This window comes from Vigna angularis, chromosome 8 (genome assembly GCF_016808095.1).
Source record: "Vigna angularis cultivar LongXiaoDou No.4 chromosome 8, ASM1680809v1, whole genome shotgun sequence".
Taxonomy (NCBI): Eukaryota; Viridiplantae; Streptophyta; class Magnoliopsida; order Fabales; family Fabaceae; genus Vigna; species Vigna angularis.
Window position 1 is genome coordinate 26,960,164 of NC_068977.1, and position 23,415 is coordinate 26,983,578.

Consider the following 23,415-nt stretch of genomic DNA (forward strand, 5'->3'; position numbering starts at 1 on the left):
ATTATGAAATTATCTTTATGTTGATTCTTATTAGATTTCTGTTATGACTTTGCTACATATTTTTATTGATTCTAACGGTGTTTGAGATGGTGTTGTGGTTGCAGAATATTGGAGCTCTCAACAAAAATCAATGCATAAGGCTCTTTGAGGAGCTGAACAAGTACAGGTATTATTTTATTCCCCTATGTTCATTATGCTTTCAATTTATCATATTATTTGTTCTCTGCTTGCTCAATAGTATTGAAAAAATCAGGTTGCTTTTGATATTTCCTTATTTTCATGTCATCCATATATTTTATAAAATAATGGCACCCATTATACCATTTCTCATCTATTTCTCCTCATCTCTTCTTCAGTTCTCTTCAATGAAACACCTTTAATCTCCACTTTATTTCCCATCTACTTACACTTTATCCACTTATTTTCATCCAACCAATTTCTTTCATCTTTATTAGACAAAGAATTTAAAATCTTACATTGACCAAGGCTGGATAAACTCCAAGAGTAATTGAATTATGTTTAGTAACATATACGTGGCAAAGACCCATATATATCTAACATTTTAAGGTTTTTGGTTGGATGTAGTTAACGCTTGACTCATTGATAGAGATCTTCCCTATGTTTTACCCAACTATTTCCTAATATTGATATTTATTTCCCTTTCCCTATTCTTCTCTCTCTTGGATGAAACACATTCACACAGCACTTCATATCAATCAAAGAAAATTGTTAAGGATCTCTCCCTAATGTTGTTTGTTTGGAGTGATGTATTATAGCGGAGGAAAGAAAAGTGGGTGCAAAGTTGTTTGGATGGAGTGATTTGCACAAACAGATTAGAAGGATTGAGTTCCCTTGAGTCCTCAAGTGAGTGAAGAGAATAGAGGAGAAAGTCACGTCAACTTATGTTAAATTACAGAAATAACCCTCTCTTTTGCAGTGTGCCTTTTTGCTTTTAAACAATTACATCTCAATTTAAAATAATTTCACCAATTCAAATTGTTACTTAATTCTTTTTAAAGTAATCAGCAACATTTTATTTCAACTTAATTTATACAAAATCTATTTTAATTTAATATAATTTTTTCAATTTTAATTTTCTCGTTTTAAATGATAACTCACATTTCATAATAATAAGAAAAATAATAATAATAGTAACATTTTTATTTAACAATTTATTTGAACTTAATTTCTACCAATCTTATTTTATTTCAATGTAACTTTATCATTTTTAAATTTTTTTAATTTTAAGTTAAGAACTCTGATAGGATATAATGTGAGGAAACAAATTAATAAGTAGTTATGAGTTAGGTTGTTAGGGTGAGTGAGGTTTCCTTTATATAGTGGGGGTCCTTGTATGCAGGGGACTTTTAGGGATAATTTTGTAGATTGAGCTTTAGCAGGGGAAATCCTTGGAGAAGAGAGTCCTATTATATTTTGTGTTATTTTCCGTCTATACAATAAAGAATATTACTCTTCCTTTTCTCTTCAATTCTGGGTTTGTAACAAAATTGGTCCGATCTGTTGGATCATTGAAGGGAGAAAGAAATGGAAGGAAGAGTCAGCAAGTTAGAAAGAGCAGTGGAGGAGCTAAGGGAGGAAACCAGGGAAATTCATCAAGAACTCAAAGAAATGACTAAAGCTCTAGGGCGGAGAGCCAGGAACCAGTATAGGAGTTCTGAAGGAAGTCAGGGGTTGGTTAATGGAGACAGATTGGGAAAGAAAGAGGTAAAGATGGGGATGCTGGGAAAAATAGTCTACAAGACATCAAGAAAGCAAAGAAACCCTTAGATGAAGGAGAGAATTCAATCAATTGGTCGGAGAAAAGAGAAGAGGATACCATTGACAATAATGGAACTAGGAATGGTGAGGAAGAACCACTTTTCCCGTGGGTTGAAGGAGTGTAGTTGTCCATATTTGAAGGGAATGACACCCAAGGTCAAACAACAAGGGTAACAGATGGTTTTGAAGTTTAGAACATCAAAGGATCAATAAAGGTACACCCAACAGTAAATAACATGGAAGAAAATGCAGTCCAAGGGTTCAAGACCTGGCAACAAAAATCCAAGAACCTTTCTTGGGAAGATATTTCTAAAGCCCTCTGTAGGAGTTTCAGGGTCAGAGAATGTAGCACCATTTTTGAAAAGTGTGCGGGTAGAAAACAGAGCGCCATTGTTGGAAAATGGGCAACAATTAAACAAGAAAGGGTGGAAGATTACATTCAAGAATTTGAAGTTGGAAACAACAATAGGAGTGATTTTTGTTATGCTATTGATGTGCCGCCTAGTAATAGTATGCAACATGATGGTTTATGGGACATGGATATTCTTTATATCTGTCAGAAACCGTGATTGACGTGATAGAGATTGGCATGGTGTATTTTAGGTTCATTTATGTTTGATGTGCTGTATTTATGTGCTGCTTTTATTAGGTTCATTTATGTTTGATTGATCCCGTAATCACAGGGATCTATCCCTTAGAATTAGCAGTCCATATTTCCTAAAATATGCTGCAGACTCATGTAGTTATATAGGGGTTAATAACCTCTTAAAAGTATATAAGAAAGAATTCTATTCCTTCTAAATTTAAGAATATCCATAAAGATATTGGCATTCTTGAGAAGGGTGAGTTTGATTTCTTGGCACCTACGGCTTGTGGAAATGCTCAAAGAGTTTTACTTGAGAGTTTGGCAGCAGTAATATGGATTGCGAGTGGGGAAAAATTCATCCAAGAATTCAAGATATTGGTGTCATAAGCAAATAAAACACTAGAAGATCAATTGCAGGGACATTTCTTTGCAGGGCTGCAATCTAACATTCACAATCGGTTGCCACAACAGGATCTAAAAGACTTGATCAAAGATTTGCAAATTGCTCTAATTGTGGGAGAAAGGCCAACAGTGAAGAATCACACCCTCTGTAGGGAAGAGAAAACCAAATAAGAAGGAAAAATTTGTAACAGAAAAATATAGTATGGTGGAGGATGAAGGGGATGCAACAATAAAGAGAGTGGAAGGTGAACATACAGCCAAGCAACAATTTTTCCCAAAATCAGATTTACGTAATATGAATAAGAATTCATGGTTGAACTTAGTTGTAATAATGATTGGAACATCAATGACATTGGAATCTTGGGATTCCAAATTACTGGGTTCAGAATCTGGTATACAAAACCACTCTCATATCTACCAACACCCAAGTCTCCAGATCTGAAATTGCAGGCAGTAGCCAGTGGGTTCCCTTCCGATGATAAGACAATATCACATTGCCATGGGATCAAGCTTCACTGTTCCAACCTTGAGGATAAGGTTGTTCTGCAACGGTATGTAATGATAGGACATAATGTGAGGAAACAAATCAAAAAGTAGTTGTGAGTTAGGTTGTTAGGGTGAGTGAGGTTTCCTTTATATAGTTGGGGAGTCCTGGTATGCAAGGGATTTTTGGGGATAATTTTGTAGATTGAGCTTTAACTCTTTGTGAAGGGGAAACCCTTGGAGGAGAGAGTGCTCTCCTATTTTTTTGTGTTCTTTTCAGTCTATACAATAAAGAATATTACTCTTCTTTCTCTTTTCAATTCTCGGTTCCTAACAAACTTACATTTCATTTTAACGTAATTTACACTTATTATATTTTATTTTAACTTACTTTTACAACCAAGGTTAAAATGGTAATCTTCTAATATTAACAATTAAAACATTTTTTTTAATCTATCAAATTTATCACATTATTCACAAACCTTCATGAACTGTCCTCTCAAATCCACCGCTACAAATTCTTCTTTAGAAACAAACACACCCTAAGTGATGTATTGCTTGCTATGCTTCAATTTGAAGCTTCACAATATTGCTCATGAAATTTAAGGAGTTACTAAGTAAGCCACTTGTTTGGCTTTCTGTACATTTGTTCATATTATTGTTGCTAATGGATTTTCACTAAGGCTTCTATTTTGTTTTCTCGATAAACTGGCACTACATTATTTTGACACAAGAAGGACTTTTTAAATTGGCTTAAATGCTTACTTTGTCCTCGTGTTAAGAGGTGAATTTCTATTTAGTACCCGGTTTTAAAAATGAAGACATTGAGTCCCTATGTTATGAAAAGTATATGAATAAGGTCCTGTCCGTTAAGTTGACAACAACGACGTTAAGTCCATACTGATGTGGCCATACTTTTTCTCTTCTCTCTTCTGTTGTCCTGCTTTTTCTCTCTCTTGTTCAGCTTTTTCTTTGATGATTTGTTGAACTTGTTCTTTCGTTGTGGACCTTATTCATATACTTTTCATAACATAGGGACCCAATGTCTTTATTTTTAAAACCGGATACTAAACAAAAATTCACCTTTTAACATGGGGACGAAGTAAGCATTTAAGCCTTTTAAATTCTAAACTTGTAGTTTCCCATAGTCTATCTTTTGCTTTATGAAGGTTGAAGCATAAATTTTGTTTTCATTAGGACTTTGCCAAAAATCTCCAGTGAAGAATTTGAGCTGATATTTGATGAGCTGGATGATAGTCATGATATAAAGGTAAAATTTGTTGTTTTGAGTTTGGTTATCTTCTATGCACATTTGTGTAGATGCATGTTTTGATGTAAATGCGTTTTTTACTTTCAGATCAACAAGGATGAATTTGCTGATATTTGCAATGCAATTGCTTTAAAATTTCAGAAGGAAGATGTTGTAAGTTCTAAGACTCCAAATTTAAAACATCTTGAAGTTTAAGTGTACTTGTTGTAACACCTATGATACTTTGCAATATGGTTGCAGATGTCTTACTTTGAGTATTTAGCATTCTACGATTGGCCCAGCTCAAAGACATTGAAAGAATTTGTAAAGAGTGCTATGTTTGGATACATAGTGTCCTTCATTCTTATAGTAAATCTGGTTGCAGTTATTATTGAGACAACGGTATGGCATATTTTTCAATGAAAATATTTATTAGCAGATTTCCGTGCTAAGTAATTTATTAATTCATGCTAACCACAGCCTGTAATTTCATTTTATGTGATGTGACATGCTAGATATACTTGCATTTTTCAATAATGTTGTTTGTAGGTGCTATTTTTATTACAAAACATGTAAGAATGAGGTTTAATGAATTCGTTATGCACTCATGAGATTTTGGGTTTTAGAGTCTGAGATGTTAGTTCCTAACATTTATGCCATCCTCGTTTCAAAAACTACACTCAATTTGACTTCAGAGTAGTTATAGATACAAAAGAGGGTGTAATAAAGATTAAACACTCTACAATTGATAAAAACTTGATGTGATATTGGTTTGCAAAGTACTAAGTCTTGTTTTATTTATATTAGATCATAATCCTAAATAATTAGTAATTGGTATTATGAAAACTAAATCATAAGCAACTATTAGGTTTCTGGAAAAGAAACCTCTAGAACACTCTCACAAACACAATTGTAAGAAACAAAACAGAAAGAATATGAGTTTGTATTAACCAAAGAATCGATGTACAGGAGCTCTATTTATAGCGGTTCTGACCCTCTCCCCCTTATAACAGAAACCTTCCCAAACCGAGACACAACATTTCCATTGTTCAACCGATCAACTCCTTCCTCCACTCCCTTAACCGTTTGGTCCTTCACCATTCGGTACTTTAACGGTTAATACCGTTCAACCTTACTTCCCCCTGCCTTTCTCCTCCTCTCCTACACTTTTCAACCCTTATCATTACCCCCTACCTTACATCCTATCATTACTCCCCGTCGCAAAACAACCTTGTCCTCAAGGTTGGAACCATGAAACGTGATCTTCAGGCTCCTCTTCATCATCGTGTTATCATATGAAGGGTACCCACTGGCTGCTATCCTCCAATTCAGGTCGGGAGGTTTGGGTGGTGGCAAATCCTCCTCCCATGTCTTCCATTCTTCCTGGATTCTATCCAAACTCTGTGGCCAAAATGATGGTCCATCTGCTTCTGATCAATCTCGGCCATTTCCCCTCCAACGTCTTCCTCCTCGTCCTCCACCAATAGCACCACCCTCAAACTCCTCTCCGGACAGTGGTGTCCTGGACCGAACGGGTTGCCGCATCTAAAGCATCGTCCTTCTTCTCTCCGTTTCAAGAACTCGGGGTATGGCATATACCACGCGTTCCTCCCCCTATTTTCACTTTCCACCGTGTTTCCACCCTTCGACGCCTCGCTACCATTGTTCCCTTCCTTCCTCACTGAGCCCACACTCTCTGAAACTCCCGCACGGTTCTGGTTATTTCGATTTGGTTCGGTTCTCGTCACAGTTCCTCCTCCTCCTGTCGGGCATTCCCACGACGATTGATTCTTGGTCGTAGTCCAACGTCCCGCCTTTGCACCGCGTTGCGCCTCTTCCATATCTTTTGCTATCCTTATGGCTGCCATTAATTCTTGAGGATCATGTGGTCTTACTTGGCACCTGAGATCCTCCTGTTACCCCGCAAGGAAGTAACCCAACAATTGTTCATCTGAAATTCCCTTGGTCTGTCCCACCAATACTTCAAAGTCGTGCACATAGTCTTCCATAGTACCCACTTGTTTTATCGCCACCAGCCTCTCGAAAATGCCACCCCTATTCTTGCCTCCAAACCTGTAGATCATCGCTTCTTTTAGGCCTTCCCAAGAATGATTCTTGGCCTTTTCTTTCCAAAATTTGAACCAATAACTGGCGCTACCCTCCATACTAATGTATGCCAACTGCACTTTCTCTGATTTCGTCACCCCTTGGATTTCAAAGAATTTCTCGGCCTGATTTATCCAGTTCAGTGGATCAAGCCCTTCGAAAAGGGTAAATCTACTCTCCTCTTCCAGCTGGGTTGCACTTCATGGCATTCATCCCCTCTCGCACCTTCCTCTTCCTCTCACCGGTCCTCCCCTCTTCCGTTGACAGATCCCTGGCTTCCATCCGAATTTCCAACTATTTGTCTGGCTCGCGTTCCCATCATCCTCATCAATTCTTGTAAATCTTTGTGCGCCGCCGCCAGTTTCCCTTCCACTGCATTCATTCTTCCCTCCATGACATTCAATTTCCCCAATTGGATCCTGTAGCACTCCTTGATCCGACAGGTCGGACCAATTGTTAGGTTTCTGGGAAAAGAAACCTCTAGAACACTCTCACAAACACAATCACAAGAAACAAAACAGAAAGAATTTGGGTTTGTATTAACCAATGAATCAATGTACAAGTATATCGTTCTACGAGAGCTTAACCTCCCTCCTTAGACCAAAGCTTGTCTTTACAAAGAATTCACTCAATATCCAAAATAGAGTTACAGGAGATCTATTTATAGCGGCTTTGACCCTCTCCCCCTTATAACAGAAACCTTCCCAAACCGAGACACAACATTTCCATTGTTCAACCGATCGGCTCCTTCCCCCACTTCCTTAACCGTTCGGTCCTTCACTGTTCGGTACTTTAACGGTTAATACCGTTCGGCCTCACTTCCCCCTGCCTTTCTTCTCCTCTCCTACACTTTTCAACCCTTATCATTACCCCCTACCTTACATCCTATCAGCAACACTTTAAGATATCCTAAGTTACTCTATTAGAAATAATGAAGATATTATTCGACATTTTCTTATATTAAGAATTTAAGGTTATGCAAAGATCAATAAGACAGTCTCACAAACTTTTCATGCTAAAAATAAATGTTATGTTCTTTTATAAATTATCCAACACCGTCATATTAAATGTGTGATTTAAATGTTAATGTCACATTGGAAGGACCAACCTGTATTGCTAAAAAAAAAGCACCTTTCCCCTGTACTTTCAAGCACAAAAAGGGGAGGTCACATGTTTTTTTTTTTAAAAAGTGAGTCTCAACTCTTTTGGTAAAAGTAAATTGTAAGGTGAGTAGGTCCTATCTATTCTATATTATTAGACAATCTCCCTCATAATAGTTGCATCATCCACGAAACAAGATCTGGAATGAGAAGTTCAAGCCGTTTAGTGATGGTAGATGATATGGACTCTCCAACCTAGATAATTGATTGTTTCAGTAAACTTTATAAATGTTGTCTGGGTATGTTTATCAAAGATAATTACAATCTAAACAGATGAACAAAAATGCACCTTGTTCTTTGTGATTTTGAAGTATGATATTATATTATATTATATTCCAGAGTTTTCTTTGGTGATATGTATTTGAACATGTGCCATGTCTGTAAGGTCCTCAACTTGTTACTCCTAGCTTATGTATTGTCATAATCCCTTCATTTACACCACAAAACAGACTTGTAGATGAGAATTACATTCCACTTATATATTATAATCTAACCTTATTCCTAGTCGATATGAGATTTTTAACACACCTCCTCGCATTGAGGAATATTCCAAATTGATACTGTGGGAAATCAAATAGTATTTTAGGAAAGAATAAATTAGGAAATTTGTGTATTTCATAACAAGTATATATTTTATTGTAATCGATACAGATTTGAATAAATAGGGACAATCCCATAAATCAAGGGATTCTAGAATAGAATATAGTTATTATATTTCCTAAAATAGCTTAGGTCTCCCGTATATATCTTGTATGATCTCTTTGTAATAAAGATATCAATTTCCATTTAACCTAATTTCCAGATGGTATCAGAGCTTCCGATCTAGGAAGCTCTGTCTGCGCATTGTAAACCCTAAGACGGCAGCCTGCATTGCTCTGCATTTTTCTTAACCCTAAGACGGCAGCCTGCATTGCTGTTGCATCTCTCTTAACCCTAAGACGGCAGCCTGCATTGCTGGTGCATCTTTTCCTATATTCATTACATTTTTTTCCCTTGCTATTGCAACCTTCTCTATCGCTCAATCTTCTGTTGCTGCTGTCTTCTCTGTGCCTTAATTGCACAGCCTTTCCTTTTTTCCGCTCAGCCATCTTCTTGCTATGATGTCAAGGGAAGAGGAAGTTGTGAACCCAACTCCAGAAACAGGGAATTCCCATTCCCAGCTTCCTGGAGAACTGCAGAATATCCATTCTGCATATCGACTCAATGGAAGAAATTATTTGAAGTGGGCCCAACTTGTTCGTACAGTGCTGAAGGGAAAGGGGAAGTTGAGTCACCTGATGGAGTCTGGACCCAAACAGGAGGATCCCAAGTTTACTACATGGGATGAGGAAGATTCAATGATCATGGCGTGGCTGTGGAATTCAATGATTCCAGAAATCAGCGACACATGCATGTTCCTTAATTCGGCAAAAGAGATTTGGGATGCTGTAGAGCAAACCTACTCTAAAGCCAAAGATGCTGCTCAAGTATATGACGTAAAGGTGAAAACTTTGGCAGCAAAACAAGGGAACAAGACTGTTACAGAATATGCCAATCAGTTGAAATCATTATGGATGAAGCTAGACCATTATAGAGTCATAAAAGCCAAATGTACTGAAGATTCAGCACTTCTCAAGGAATATATCGAACAAGACAGAGTTTATGATTTCCTTGTTGGTTTGAATCCTGAATTTGATCAAGTTAGGATTCAAATATTGGGGAAGCAAAAGGTACCATGCTTCAATGAAGTGGTGGCTATTGTGAGAAGTGAAGAAAGCAGAAGGGGTCTCATGTTGGAGAGTCCAGCAGTAGTAGAGAACTCAGCAATGGTGGCTGACCATAAAGGAGAACAGACGTTGGCCATGGTAGCCGAACAGAAGAAAGGAGGATCAGCAAATGTGGAGAAGAAAGGTGATGGTCTCTGGTGTACCTACTGCAATAAGCCTCGTCATACCCGAGAGAAGTGCTGGAAGTTGCATGGGAAGCCTTTAAATCGAGATCGAGAAGGGGGACACATAGGAGGCCCCTCAAGGAAAGGAGGACAAGTTTATGTTGCTGCTGGAACAAATGAAGGTAATAATCCAGAAGCTGCTGCCCATCTTAATCAAGAGGAGATAGAAAGGGTGAGAACCTTTCTTAGTAAGCTGGAAAAACCTACAGGTGTGTGTTCTTTGGCATATTCAGGTAAGTTTCCACTTTCTTTTGGATTAAATGTCTCAGATACACCCTTTAACAATTACTGGATATTGGACTCTGGAGCCACAGACCACATGACACCATTAGCCAAACACTTCTCCACATATTCCCCATGTCGCAGCAACAAGAAAATTGCCACAGCAGATGGAACCCTTATAACTGCAGCTGGTCAAGGAAATATCCAAATCAATTCTTTAATAACCTTAAAAGATGTTCTCCATGTCCCAAAGCTGTCCACCAACCTAGTCTCTATACAAAAACTTATAAAGGATTTGTCATGTAAGGTTGTTTTTTACAACGATCATTGTGTATTTCAGGACAAGGATTCGGGGAGGATGATTGGACATGCTAGAGAATGGAATGGCCTTTATTATCTTGAAGATCCAAATCTGTCCAACAAAAACAGAATCTCTCATTCCTTCATATCTGAATCTTTGATGACCAACAGAGAAAAAATCATGCTTTATCATTGTCGGTTGGGACATCCCTCCTTTGGAGTGATCAAAATTATGTTTCCCTCTCTGTTTACAAAGTTAGATGTTGAGAGTCTTCATTGTGAGGTGTGTGAACTTGCTAAGCACAAGCGTGTATCTTTTCCAATAAGTAATAAAATTAGCAATTTCCCCTTTTATCTTGTTCATACTGATGTATGGGGACCTTCTAATGTTTCAAATGTGTCTGGTACTCAATGGTTTGTCACCTTTATAGATGATTGTACAAGGGTCACTTGGGTTTTCCTACTTAAACAAAAATCAGAAGTCAGTTCTGTCTTCCTAAACTTCCACTCCCTGATAAAAGGTCAGTTTGGTGTTAATATTAAGAGGCTTAGGTCAGATAATGCCAAAGATTACTTCAATCATGTCCTTAATTCTTTTTGTCAAAAAGAAGGTATAATTCATGAGTCCTCTTGTGTCAAAACACCACAGCAGAATGGGGTCGCAGAAAGAAAAAATGGGCATCTATTAAATCAGACTCGGGCATTGTTGTTCCAAAATAGTGTTCCAAAAAATCTCTGGGGGGAAGCTGTTCTTACAGCAACACACCTTATCAATAGACTACCCTGTAGAGTCTTAGGATCAAAAAGCCCTATGGAAGCTTTGTCGTCTTTCTATCCAAACCTATCCACTACAAATAATCTTAAACCAAGAGTTTTTGGGTGCATCTCATATGTCCATATTCATAATACAGACAGGGGGAAACTTGATCCTAGAGCCTTAAAGTGTGTCTTTGTTGGTTACTCACTCACTCAGAAAGGGTATAAATGCTACCACCCCCCATCCAAAAAATTCTTTGTGTCTAGGGATGTTACCTTCAATGAACAAGAGGGCTATTTCCATCAACCTTATCTTCCGGGGGAGAGTTTCAGGGAAGATAAGGAAAGTAGTAATTCTGGTTTTCCCATTCTTCCAGACCTGATATTTGAACCTAAACTAGATCAAATTGAAGCTGTACCAAGTGAAATAGGTCAAGAAAGTGAAATTAATTGTGAAGCTGATCAAGGAGATGTTGAAGCTGGAAAATTTGGTAAGAAGCTGGTATACTCAAGGAAGACTAAGGCCATTCCAGGATCAAGCAATGTTCAAGAATCCAACTCAAATCCACAAAAAGAGGTAACAATTTTTTCTCCAGCTGTGCAGGCTGAAATTGAAACCCAAAATGATCTTGAAATTGAAACCCAAAATGATCTTGACCTCCCAATTGCCATTAGAAAAGGGCCAAGAAAATGCACCAAACAACCACTCTACCCTCTCTCAAATTACCTGTCCTTTGAAAATTTCTCTCCTACCCATAAAGCCTTCCTAGTAAACCTAAACACTACACTCCTACCTAATACCCTATTTGAGGCATTGTCTGACAGAAAATGGAGGCAAGCCATGGATGTAGAGATGGAGGCGTTAGAGAAGAACAACACCTGGGAGTTAGTCACCTTACCAATAGGAAAGAGGCCAGTTGGATGTAAGTGGGTTTATACAGTGAAATACAAGGCTGATGGATCAATTGAGAGATATAAGGCAAGACTAGTTGCCAAAGGGTTCACCCAAACCTATGGAGTTGATTATTTGGAGACCTTTGCTCCGGTTGCCAAAATGAACACAGTTAGGGTGATATTGTCTCTTGCTGCCAATTATGGCTGGAACTTGGAACAATTTGATGTTAAGAATGCTTTCCTACATGGAGACCTTGAAGAAGAAATTTATATGGAGATACCTCCGGGATACGGTAGAGACGTTGTTACCAACACTGTTTGCAAGCTGAAAAAGGCATTATATGGGCTAAAACAGTCCCCCCGTGCATGGTTTGGCAGGTTTACTAAAGTTATGACAGGTCTAGGTTACAAACAAAGCCAAGGGGACCATACTTTGTTCTTTAAACATTCCAAGTCAGGGGGAGTAACAATATTATTGGTGTATGTGGATGACATAATATTAACTGGAGATGATAAAGAAGAGCAGCGATTGTTGAGCCAATGCTTGGGCAAGGAATTTGAGATCAAGACCTTGGGAAAACTAAAATATTTTTTGGGAATTGAAGTTGCCCACTCCAAGAAAGGGATATTTATGTCCCAGCAGAAGTATATCACTGATTTGCTCAAGGAAACTGGCAAGGCAGCGTGCAAACCTGCTAGTACCCCATTAGAACCAAACATAAAGCTTGGAAATGCAGAAGACGTTGCTGTTGAAAAAGAGATGTACCAGCGATTAGTGGGCAAACTTATATATTTGTCTCATACCAGGCCAGATATTGCCTATGCAGTGAATTTAATTAGCCAATTTATGCATAGCCCAAAGGAGACCCATTTACAAGCTGCCCACAGAATTTTATAGTACCTTAAAGGAACTCTAGGAAGAGGGATTCTATTCAAAAGGAATGGTAATGTGAAGCTTGAAGCCTATACTGATGTTGATTATGCAGGGTCAATTGTGGATAGGAGGTCAACTACAGGATATTGCACCTTTCTTGGAGGAAATCTTGTGACTTGGAGAAGCAAAAAGCAGGGTGTAGTGGCTCGGTCCAGTGCTGAAGCGGAATTCCGAGCCATGGCACAAGGTATATGTGAGTTGCTATGGCTTAAAATCATCTTAGAAGACTTGAGGATAAAATGGGAAGAACCTATGAAGCTCTATTGTGATAATAAGTCAGCAATCAGCATAGCCCACAACCCAGTACAGCATGATAGAACAAAGCATATTGAAGTAGACAGACACTTCATCAAAGAAAAGCTTGATAGTGGCTTGATATGCACTCCACATGTGTCCTCTCAAGATCAAATTGCAGACATTCTTACCAAGGGGCTGGGCTGCCACAATTTTGAGAAGATTGTATCCAAGCTGGGAATGGAAAACATCTATTCACCAGCTTGAGGGGGAGTGTGGGAAATCAAATAGTATTTTAGGAAAGAATAAATTAGGAAATTTGTGTATTTCATAACAAGTATATATTTTATTGTAATCGGTACAGATTTGAATAAATAGGGACAATCCCATAAATCAAGGGATTTTAGAATAGAATATAGTTATTATATTTCCTAAAATAGCTTAGGTCTCCCATATATATCTTGTATGATCTCTTTGTAATAAAGATATCAATTTCCATTTAACCTAATTTCCAGAGATACCATCTTAGTAAGTGAGTTCACGCATAATTTAACCTCACAAAACTAGCTTCTAGAATGAGGATTGCATTCCACTTATATGTTGTATTCTAACCTTATTCATAGAAGACGTAGGATCTCCAACAAATTTTAATTACAGAATTAGGAGATTTAATTACATTCTATAATTAGGAGGGTTAATAGGCTGCAAGTATACTTTAATTTATTGTACAACATCATGATCTTGAATTATAGGGATAGATTGTGTCTATCATACATTAGGATCTTCCGTTACTAAGGTTTTTGTATTCTATTTAAGAGCAATTGCTCTTCTATAAATATTATCAGAAACAGTTTTTCTGATGTGTTTGTTGTTACTTATTCAAATTTTGTATTAATTCACATTGCAGCTTGATATAGAAAACAATTCTGGTCAAAAGGTGTGGCAAGTGGTTGAGTTCATTTTTGGTAAGGACATCTAAACTGTGTATTTAGTTGTCATTTCTTTGATCTTGCAGTGAAGTCCTTCTTTGTACGATACAAGATGCTGCTGATTTTTTAAAGCAAAAAAATACCCTTTTAGATAGCTTGAATTGAGTAGTTAAGCTCCCCCGACTCAAATCCTCTGCTTCACTATCTTCGTATGCAGTGGTGGTTTGGTTTTAAATGTAAAAGAATATACTATATTATTTTGAATGTTTAAGTAAGATTTATATATTATGGCCAGGAGATGTTTTAGAGCCAGGATATTCAGTATAGTTTACATTAATTTTTCAATATTGCAGGGTTAAAAACAGACAAGAGAAAATAAAGAATTCCAAATTTCTTTGATTGATAGAAATTGTAATTTCTGGTATAGATTGGTTGATTTTGATATTATTTATTTTGAAAAAATACGAGACAATGTGAGAAAAAAAAAAGTTAGGAATAGTAGTAAAGGTGGTTGAAAGAGATATGGGTCTCTGAGGTGCTGATGGAAAAGGGATAACTGGTATTTAGAAATAATTGTTAAAAGAAAAGCCCTTCTACGGCAGAATGAGCATTCCAAGGTCAAATTACCTTGAAAACTACATAAAACAAATCTCTCTAACTAAACTAAAATAATTTCTTAAATTAACCTTTTAAATTACAACAATATTTAAAGTATAATCTAAAGAGATTAACCAACAAAAATATTGGATATGAAAGTAAACCACAAGTAAATAATCTCTGTCTCTGTTTTTGTGTATCAAGAAAAGTTATAAGTTTTTAATAGTTGCTTTTTATGACATTAAATAATAAGAATTCTTTTTTCTTTGGGTTTTAACAAAAATAAAATTTGTTTATTCAGACAGCATACTTCTAAGAAAAAAGAATTAGCGTAAGTGAGTTTGTCTCTATCTTGTTTATCAAGTTATAATTTTTTAATAGTTGTTTTCTATGAGAATAAATACTAAGAATTCTTGTTTTTTTTGGGTTCTAAGTAAACTAAAACTTTTTATTCAGGCAGCATGTTTTTAAGAAAAAAGAACTGAGTGAATCTCACTTATTTTATTTTGTAAGATACTTTCTATGAGAATGCATCTCATAGGGATTAGCTTTTGCTGAGATTTTTATTTTCTTCTATTTTATTCAGTTTTACATGACATGCTTTTGTGCTTGCATGAACAAATAATTGTAGCACAGAATTTTAGGCTATAGCTTGATTTTATATATTTATCTGTGCTCAGTGCACGAGAAATAAAATCAGTTATGGGAATGTGGTATCCCTTTTATTATTGTTGGTTCAAATACTGTTGACAACTTTGGGGATTCTTTATTTTGCTTTGGTGCATTCTATTTTATTGTAATGCACAAAATGTTATGCTTTTGCTTTCTCATATGATCATTCCTTGCTTTCTTTCAGGGTGGATATATGTAGTAGAAATGCTTTTAAAGGTTTATGCATACGGATTTGAGAACTACTGGCGGGATGGTCAAAATCGCTTTGATTTTGTTATCACGGTGATAATTGGTAACTTATTATGGTGCTTGAATACTTTTTGCTCTTTAAACATGTGGTTGAATGCATAGAATTTGTTCTTTTTCTTTACCATGAGAAGGAGATATCCCAGTTTAGTTTGGTTCTGTTGAAATACAAAACCAAATTCAATCCAATTCAATCAGATTAAAAGTAGTTTGGATTAGATTGAGGGGTCTGTTTGAACAAATTTATCCATAAGCTCCTTCTAAAAGAAAAATTGAAATTAGCTTCTCCATAAATCAAAAATTAACTTATGCATCAGCTAATTTGTAGAAGCTCTCTTATGCAGCTTCTCCAATATTTTTTTATTTTAACTTATGCATAAACTAATTTTAGCTCACAGTAGTCAGATCCATATTTTTCTTCTTATTTTTCTCTCCTGGAAGGGCTTATAGAGAAACTTGTTCAGACAAACAGTAAGATAATTTGGTTTAATTTTATTAATTTTTTCATTATTTAATGATATTTCAAAAACTACATCAATATATCAACACTTTCTAAATAGCGCCATTTTACTTGTATTTTTCCCTTTTCCTTTCGTATAATTATTTTGCATGTTTTTATAGCAAAGAACTGTGTACTTTATTGACTAGTTTGTTTTCTACACCACTTAAATATATGAAAAAGTAATTGATCGTAAGGACTTGGTTTTCCTTATTGTGATTAGCGGTGAGATAATGGTGTTTTAGAACCTAAAGAACTTAAAGGTTTCTAGCATCCTTAGCATTATTGTAATTATAGTCGCTCATATGGTTGCTTTCATTTCAATAACTATAAGGGATGTTTACTTGGTTTTATGTGCTAGTGAAAAAGGAAATGTGTAGTAACATAGTCCAGTTTTTTAAAATCCGTACCATGAAATAGTGTCAGAAAAAACTGTTTCTAATATTGTTCATAGAGGACCAATTGCTCTTACACAGAATGCAAAGACATTAGAACTGAAAATCCTAATTTATGATTGAATTAATCTATCCCGACAATTCAAGATCAATGATCCTATACAATAATTATAAAATATACTGTCAGTCTATTAATCCTCCTAATTATCCTCTTAAATATGAAATGCAATTAAATCTCCTAATTATGTAATTAAAACTGTACAGGAAAATATTAACTGCAGCATAAATCATGGGATTCTGACAAATAGTAGTGGTAGTCTGGGATGTATGGAAATAGAGGAAACTGTAAACAGTAGGATTTAGTTGGGCTAAATTACATACAGTAGTTTGAGTATTATATTTGACAGAAAAGTATTGTACAAGCTTAAGGAAAAGTATTGTACAAGACCTCTGAATTTCATTTTGGTGAATTTTAAAACCTCTGGTACTGGATGATATTGAGTGTTGGGCAGTAAAAAGTCAACTGGCGAATAAAAAATGAGAATCTTTGTTGAGTCAACAGACAAAATAAACAAAATATTAGGAATGAAGGCATAAGAGTCGGTTGGTGTAGCACCTAGTATAGAATAAAGTTTGCCTTAGATGGTTTGAGTATGTGGAGAGAAATTGGAAACCCTAGATAAGAGAGAGGAAAGAGAAATAGGCCAAAACCACGCAGAAGGAATTTAAGGTCAATAGTTTTTTAATAGAGATGATTTACTACAGAATATTATGATGTCATTTGATCTATGTAGCCGACCTCACCTAGTGAGAAAAGGTTTGATTTGATGTTGTGTAATGTTAGGTGTCTAGAATCTGCTATTCTTGTTCATAATATGTTGCATTAATTTTAGGTCTTGGATTTGTATTTTTATTGGAAACTCTAGTTTTTAATCACTTGCTATGCTGTACTGACTGATAATTCTAAATTTTGCAGTCATTGGAGAAACTGTAACTTTTGCTGTACCTGATGATGCTCTTCCTTTTATCGCAAATGGAGAATGGTATGAACTATTGTGTATAATCCAAAAACTCTGTTATGTTAGTTGTTTTTGTTATACTTTTGTACAAGCCTATATAAGGCAACACTGCTTCTAATGAGAATTGCTCAGTTATCTTATTTTGCACTCTCACTGCTATTCTTAAGTCTGCATATCTCATTCCCTTTCTGCCACTCTAAAACTCTCACATCACCATCCTGCTGTTTGTCATCCTATCTCACGCTATCACTTTGACTATGAATATTCAAATGTTTTAGATTTCTGTTTTTGGTTCATAATTCCAAAATTACTGTATGAAACATAATGCTTAATGTTGCACTTTTTAGGATTTATTTCGCCGAGCAGTCCTTCAGCCATAGTAATGGTGTATTGTATTCTCATCTATTGTTGGGTTCCTGGGTTTGGAACCTAACAAGAAAACACTCAAAAGATAGAAACAGAAATGAAAGAATGAGTTTTGCTATTATTCACCGTAAACGAATCTCTTTACAAGGACTGAGTTTGGGAGCATAACCTCCCTCTAGAGAGCCTAACCTCCCTCCTCAGGATGACAAACCCTGTTAAACTACAATCAAACAATCGACCCCCCACTACAATTGATTATTTGCTATTTATACAACCAATAACCCCGCTCTTCCTAACTGCTAAGGCAGTTAAGGCAGTTGGGCATTTAATGTTTTATTCCTTCACTCGTAAACTCTCAATCCCTAACATTACACCCCGCTGCCGAACAACCTTGTCCTCAAGGTTGGAAACGGGAGGCTTGATCTCATGGCTCCTCTTCATCATCGTGTACTCATATGAATGGAACCCTCTGGCAACTGCCCTCCAACTCAGGTCTGGAGGTTTGGGTGGTGGCAATTCCTCCTCCAATGACTTCCATTCTTCTTGGATTTTATTAGCTTCCAACATTCTGGTCACCTCTTTTCCAGAATTATAATCCCTGAAGAAATGGTCTTCAATGTCTTTCAAAGCTTCAAAAAGTTCTCTCCCCTCTGCAGGTGCCTCACGAACGGCAAGGCCCTTCTTTTGTTCGCTGGTCCACCTCTTCACAAAATCTATCCTTCTCTCCCGACCATTGATTCTTCCATCCACCTTTCCTTCCTTAGCCTTCATTCTAATTGTAAGCCCGTTCGGCCAATTACTGAGAGATTGTTTAGACTGTAAGATCGTTCGGCCTTTGAATGTAATTGTAAGACCGTTCGGCCAATGACTAGGAGATCGTTTTGAGTGTAAAACCGTTCGGCCTTTGACTGTAAATGTAAGATCGTTCGGTTCCTCCTGTCCTTTCACGTTCGGATTCGGCAGTTCTTTCCCGTTCGTTTCCAGACCGTTCGGTTCCTTCAGTCCTCTCGGGTTCGCAGCTTGTAGTGCTAACCCGTTCGGCTTCGTCAAGCCTCTCCCGTTGGGTCCAGCAATCTTCTCTTGTTCAGATCCGACCGACCGCTCGGCCACTCTCGATCGACCTGGGGTATAGCGCTGGGCCTCCGACCGTTCGGTAACTCTCGATCGGCCTGGGTTATAGCGATCGGCCTCGGACCGTGTCACCTCATCGTTCGTTCGTCTCCAAGACGACTTGTCTTCTATGGCCTCGGATCGCTCGGCCACTCCCGATCGGCATGGGCTGTAGTACTTGTCCTCAGACCGCTCGGCAACTTTGGATCTGCTTGGTTTATAGCAATTGGCCTCGAACCGTGTCACCTCACCGCAGTTCGTCCCCCAAACAATTGGTATTCTATGGCCTTAGACTGCTCGGCCACTCCCGATCGGTATGGGCTATAGTACTTGTCCTCAGACCGTTCGGCAACTCTCTGGAACTCCTCAACATCCCTTGCTATCCGCATCGCCACCATCCATTCCTGCGGTTCATGCTGTCGGACTTGATTCCGGATGTCCTCTTTCAATCCCACAAGAAAATATCCCAACAGCTGCTCGTCCGGTACCCTCTTCGTTCGACCCGCAAATATCTTGAAGTATTGTACATACTCGTCCACCGTCCCCGTCTGTCTCAATGCTGTCAACCGCTCAACAATGGTTCCAAACCTTATCACCAAGGCTTCCTTCAAACCATCCCATGAACGATTTTTGGCTTTCTCCTTCCAAGCTTTGAACCAGTAGCCAGCGCTCCCCTCCATGCTCACATACGCTAATCGTACCTTCTCCTCTTCCGCTACTCCTTGAAATTCGAAGAATCGCTCCGCCCAATTGATCCAGTTCAATGTACCTAATCCTTCAAACACGGGCAGCTCCACCCTCTTTCTCCAATTGAACCGCTCACCTTCTCCACCCCCAATTTCGTCCTTGTGTCTTGTACTCCTATTGGCGTTCACAGGCGCCTGACTGTCGTCAGACAGTTCCCCTTGAATGCGGTGTCGTACCCCCGATAATCGCCTCACTTCTTGAAGATCCTGGCGTGTGGCTGCCGAGTCTTGTCGAACTGCCGCCGTTTTCACCTTCATTTCCTCCCTTGACGACTCCATCTCCGCCTTTCGTCCATCCATTGACGGCTCCATTGCCGCCATTCGTTCCTCCATTCTTCCTTCTAGTGCGTTTAATTTTTCCCTCCTTTGACTTCGCTCTCGTTCCTCCCCCGAGCACTCCCTTCTCCTTCTCTGATTCTCGTTAACAGTATGTTGATCTTCATCTACAAAACCTGGACTGCCTTCTAATCCCTTTTCCTGGTTCCACACCCTTCCTCCAAGAACTCGCAAGAGTTCTCTGGTTTCCTGCCGCATTTCTTGCATATTTCTTCTCCATTCTGCTAGCTCCCTTTTCTGTTCGCTGATCCTCCTTTCCCAAGAATTGTCTCTTCCTTCCATGCTTCCCCCTTTCTTGACCACTTCTTGATCCGTTCTTGACCCCTCTCCTAAGGATATACGGCAGGTCGGACCAATTGTTGGGTTCCTGGGTTTGGAACCTAACAAGAAAACACTCAAAAGATAGAAACAGAAATGAAAGAATGAGTTTTGCTATTATTCACCGTAAACGAATCTCTTTACAAGGATTGAGTTTGGGAGCATAACCTCCCTCTAGAGAGCCTAACCTCCCTCCTCAGGATGACAAACCCTGTTAAACTACAATCAAACAATCGACCCCCACTACAATTGATTATTTGCTATTTATACAACCAATAACCCCGCTCTTCCTAACTGCTAAGGCAGTTAAGGCAGTTGGGCATTTAATGTTTTATTCCTTCACTCGTAAACTCTCCATCCCTAACATCTATGATATTCAAATAATATTAGAGTTATTGACAAATGTTGGAGAGATATTATACATGGAGCTTTGCGTTTACTAAGTTGATGCTTTAAACCTCTGTTAGTTGTTTAAAACCATACAAAACTTATAAAGCTGAATTTTGTGCATTATCTAATATCCACTGGCCAAATAGTGTGAACATTATGTTTAAACATTTAATCTCGGAGAATTATCTTTTTGAAAAATTTCTATTTTTTTTTTATCATGGTTGTATTTTGAGCTATTATGAATTTATGGTTTTCCATTTAATCATACTTATTTGATTTGCAACTATATTTTCTTATTTGGAGATATACTTAAGATATATAGATTTATTCCAACAGATTGGCTGTATTGTGGGAAATTAATTATAAGGCTTAGTTGGTTTGCAAGAAGGTATTGAACTTGATCCCTTAAACAAGGTTTTAGGTTTGAGTCTTGTAGATGTGAAAAACGTGATTGGGAAGGGAAATGCCATTAAAGGTGGCAGTGCGCTTGTCTGACCGTATTCATTACCAAAGCCATTGAATATTCTATAATAGTAACGTGATTATTGAAAAAATTACAACAGACTATCCAAAAATAAGATTCTAGATTTTTCCTTTGAACTTGGTATAGAGATCTTCTAATTTGGGGGTCTCTTCAGCTTTTTCTGCGTCAGCCTTCATTTCTTAGTAATTCTTGGTGCCCAACCTCTCCGGTGAGCATGTCAGGGATTCATTTTCCAGGTCTTATTTCGTCCTTTGACTTACCTTCATTGTGCACCCCTACTCCATTGAAGCCATCCCACCTGAACCAAGCCACCAGCCACTGCAGAAACCACTGATAACAATCTATTAGATACGTAACACTGGATGACTACATGCCAGTTAGTGCAATCGATTAATGAAAAAGTGGCAATTGGATTTACTGTTTTCCTAACAGCAACCAACATTTGCAATAATAATGCCCTGGAATTATAAGTGGTACTTTCCCAATATATCCTATTCCTAATGCTGGGCCATCCAGAGATTTATTTTTTTCAAACTTCACATTCAAAATCTCCAGTGTGGAGTCTTATTAGGATTCCACATCTGCTGCTCATTTATTTAGACAAAGTAGCCCTTATATAAGTTGAGCAGTAAACTTGTGGGTTTGAGTTAAGCTGCATAATCTATTCTCAATTCTAATTATGTTGGTGTTTACGTTACCTTCATTATCATAGTCACAGAAACTCTCTCCCTAAAACTTAAACCCTGTCATTATTAATTATTTTCCCTTGGGAAAGATGCAGTACTTTTAGGTTCTATTTAGTTATCCAATTTTACTTTCGATTTCTCACTGGATTATTATTATTTGTGCTTATCTAAAAGAACGAAAGGTTATCTATGGTTAATATGTAATAGGTGCCAACGTTAATGTACGTATTATGGTGTGGTAGATCTAATTTCATTTTAATCAAAAAGGGATGTAGCATTCTTGGTTAAAAATAGAATTAAAGAAAAATGAAGTTTGATACAACAACCATTTTCGTTACTACCATGTCTAAAAAATAGTATATTCATTTGAAGATGGGAAGTTGTGCCAATAATATTTGTCCATTGGTTTTGTAGCGTTTATTTGAAGATGCTATTACCCATTGCTTTGCCCGTTCCTTTACAGGATTCGTTACCTTCTTCTAGCAAGAATGTTGAGATTAATAAGACTCCTAATGCATGTCAAGAGATACCGAGCCTTTGTAGCAACTTTCTTGACTCTCATACCAAGTTTGATGCCATACCTAGGGATCATATTTTGTGTCTTATGCATTTATTGTTCGCTTGGTGTTCAGGTGAGTAAAATGCTAGTAGTGATTGATAATTTTCTACATATATTTACATGTTAAATTGAGGATTTATTTTGCTTTTCTGTACTAATGTAATTCATTTTTTTTCTAATAAAATTACTCCTGTTCTATCTTTGTTTCTGCAGATTTTTGGTGGAATTGTTAATGCTGGAAACCCGGAATTGGAATCAACAGCTCTTGCTGAAAATGAGTATCCTTTTATCATCTATAAAATTGTTTCCTGTAGCTTTTAATGGTTGATCGGATCTGGTAATAATAATATCTTTCTTCGCACCCACACAAATTTTAAGCCCGTGTAACTTCATTGTGCTCACTAAATATGACATTTTTCCTTTGGGGGGAATGGTTGCATTTGGTCAACATCCAGGGCTGAATTTAACACTAGTATTTATGTTGCTTCTTAAATGGAATAATCGCTTGCTGTAAACAAATGGAATAACTGCTAGGTTAAATGAATGTTCTTGGAGTGTCATTCTTGACAGAAAATAGCTATTTGGTTTTCAATTTCAATGATTACCCTAATGGAATAGTGACACTTTTCAATTTTCTTGTCACGGCAACCTGGGATGAAGTGATGACGGTATGTATGCTGTCACGTATATGCTTTTTGACTTACACTGTGATCTGTTGGTTCTTGATTATGTAATTAGACTAATAGTTATTGCAGGCTAGCCAACATTGGCAAGTGACATATATTTATTTGTTTTATAACGATTTGCCTTGATTAAATTTCTGGTCCAGTAGTATTTTACTAAAAATACAAGAACAAAGTCTTTACGACTTGATTAAATTTGAAATAATACATCACCCTTTATTTATATATATAGACCTCTAGCCCTATAGAAATAATTTCAGAAAAATCTCCATAATGTTCTAACAGCTTCTATCAGTAAACTTAATATCCTACTAACATTATCCAATGTAAGCTGGCTATATGAGA

At 37.3% G+C, this 23,415-nt stretch overlaps 1 protein-coding gene across 2 annotated transcripts in view; it reads left to right on the forward strand.

Moving 5' to 3' along the window:
• The window catches only part of LOC108345618 (two pore calcium channel protein 1B), a 37,767-nt gene that overhangs the window by 8,604 nt on the left and 5,748 nt on the right, over positions 1 to 23,415 (forward strand). For both annotated transcript variants that reach the window (XM_017584245.2, XM_017584246.2), the window contains 10 exons: positions 105 to 166; positions 4,448 to 4,520; positions 4,608 to 4,673; positions 4,761 to 4,901; positions 13,943 to 14,000; positions 15,418 to 15,525; positions 17,350 to 17,416; positions 22,292 to 22,460; positions 22,601 to 22,665; positions 22,965 to 23,055. In XM_017584245.2, the coding sequence (XP_017439734.1) occupies positions 105 to 166; positions 4,448 to 4,520; positions 4,608 to 4,673; positions 4,761 to 4,901; positions 13,943 to 14,000; positions 15,418 to 15,525; positions 17,350 to 17,416; positions 22,292 to 22,460; positions 22,601 to 22,665; positions 22,965 to 23,055 (900 nt within the window). The remainder of the gene's footprint in view (positions 1 to 104; positions 167 to 4,447; positions 4,521 to 4,607; positions 4,674 to 4,760; positions 4,902 to 13,942; positions 14,001 to 15,417; positions 15,526 to 17,349; positions 17,417 to 22,291; positions 22,461 to 22,600; positions 22,666 to 22,964; positions 23,056 to 23,415) is intronic.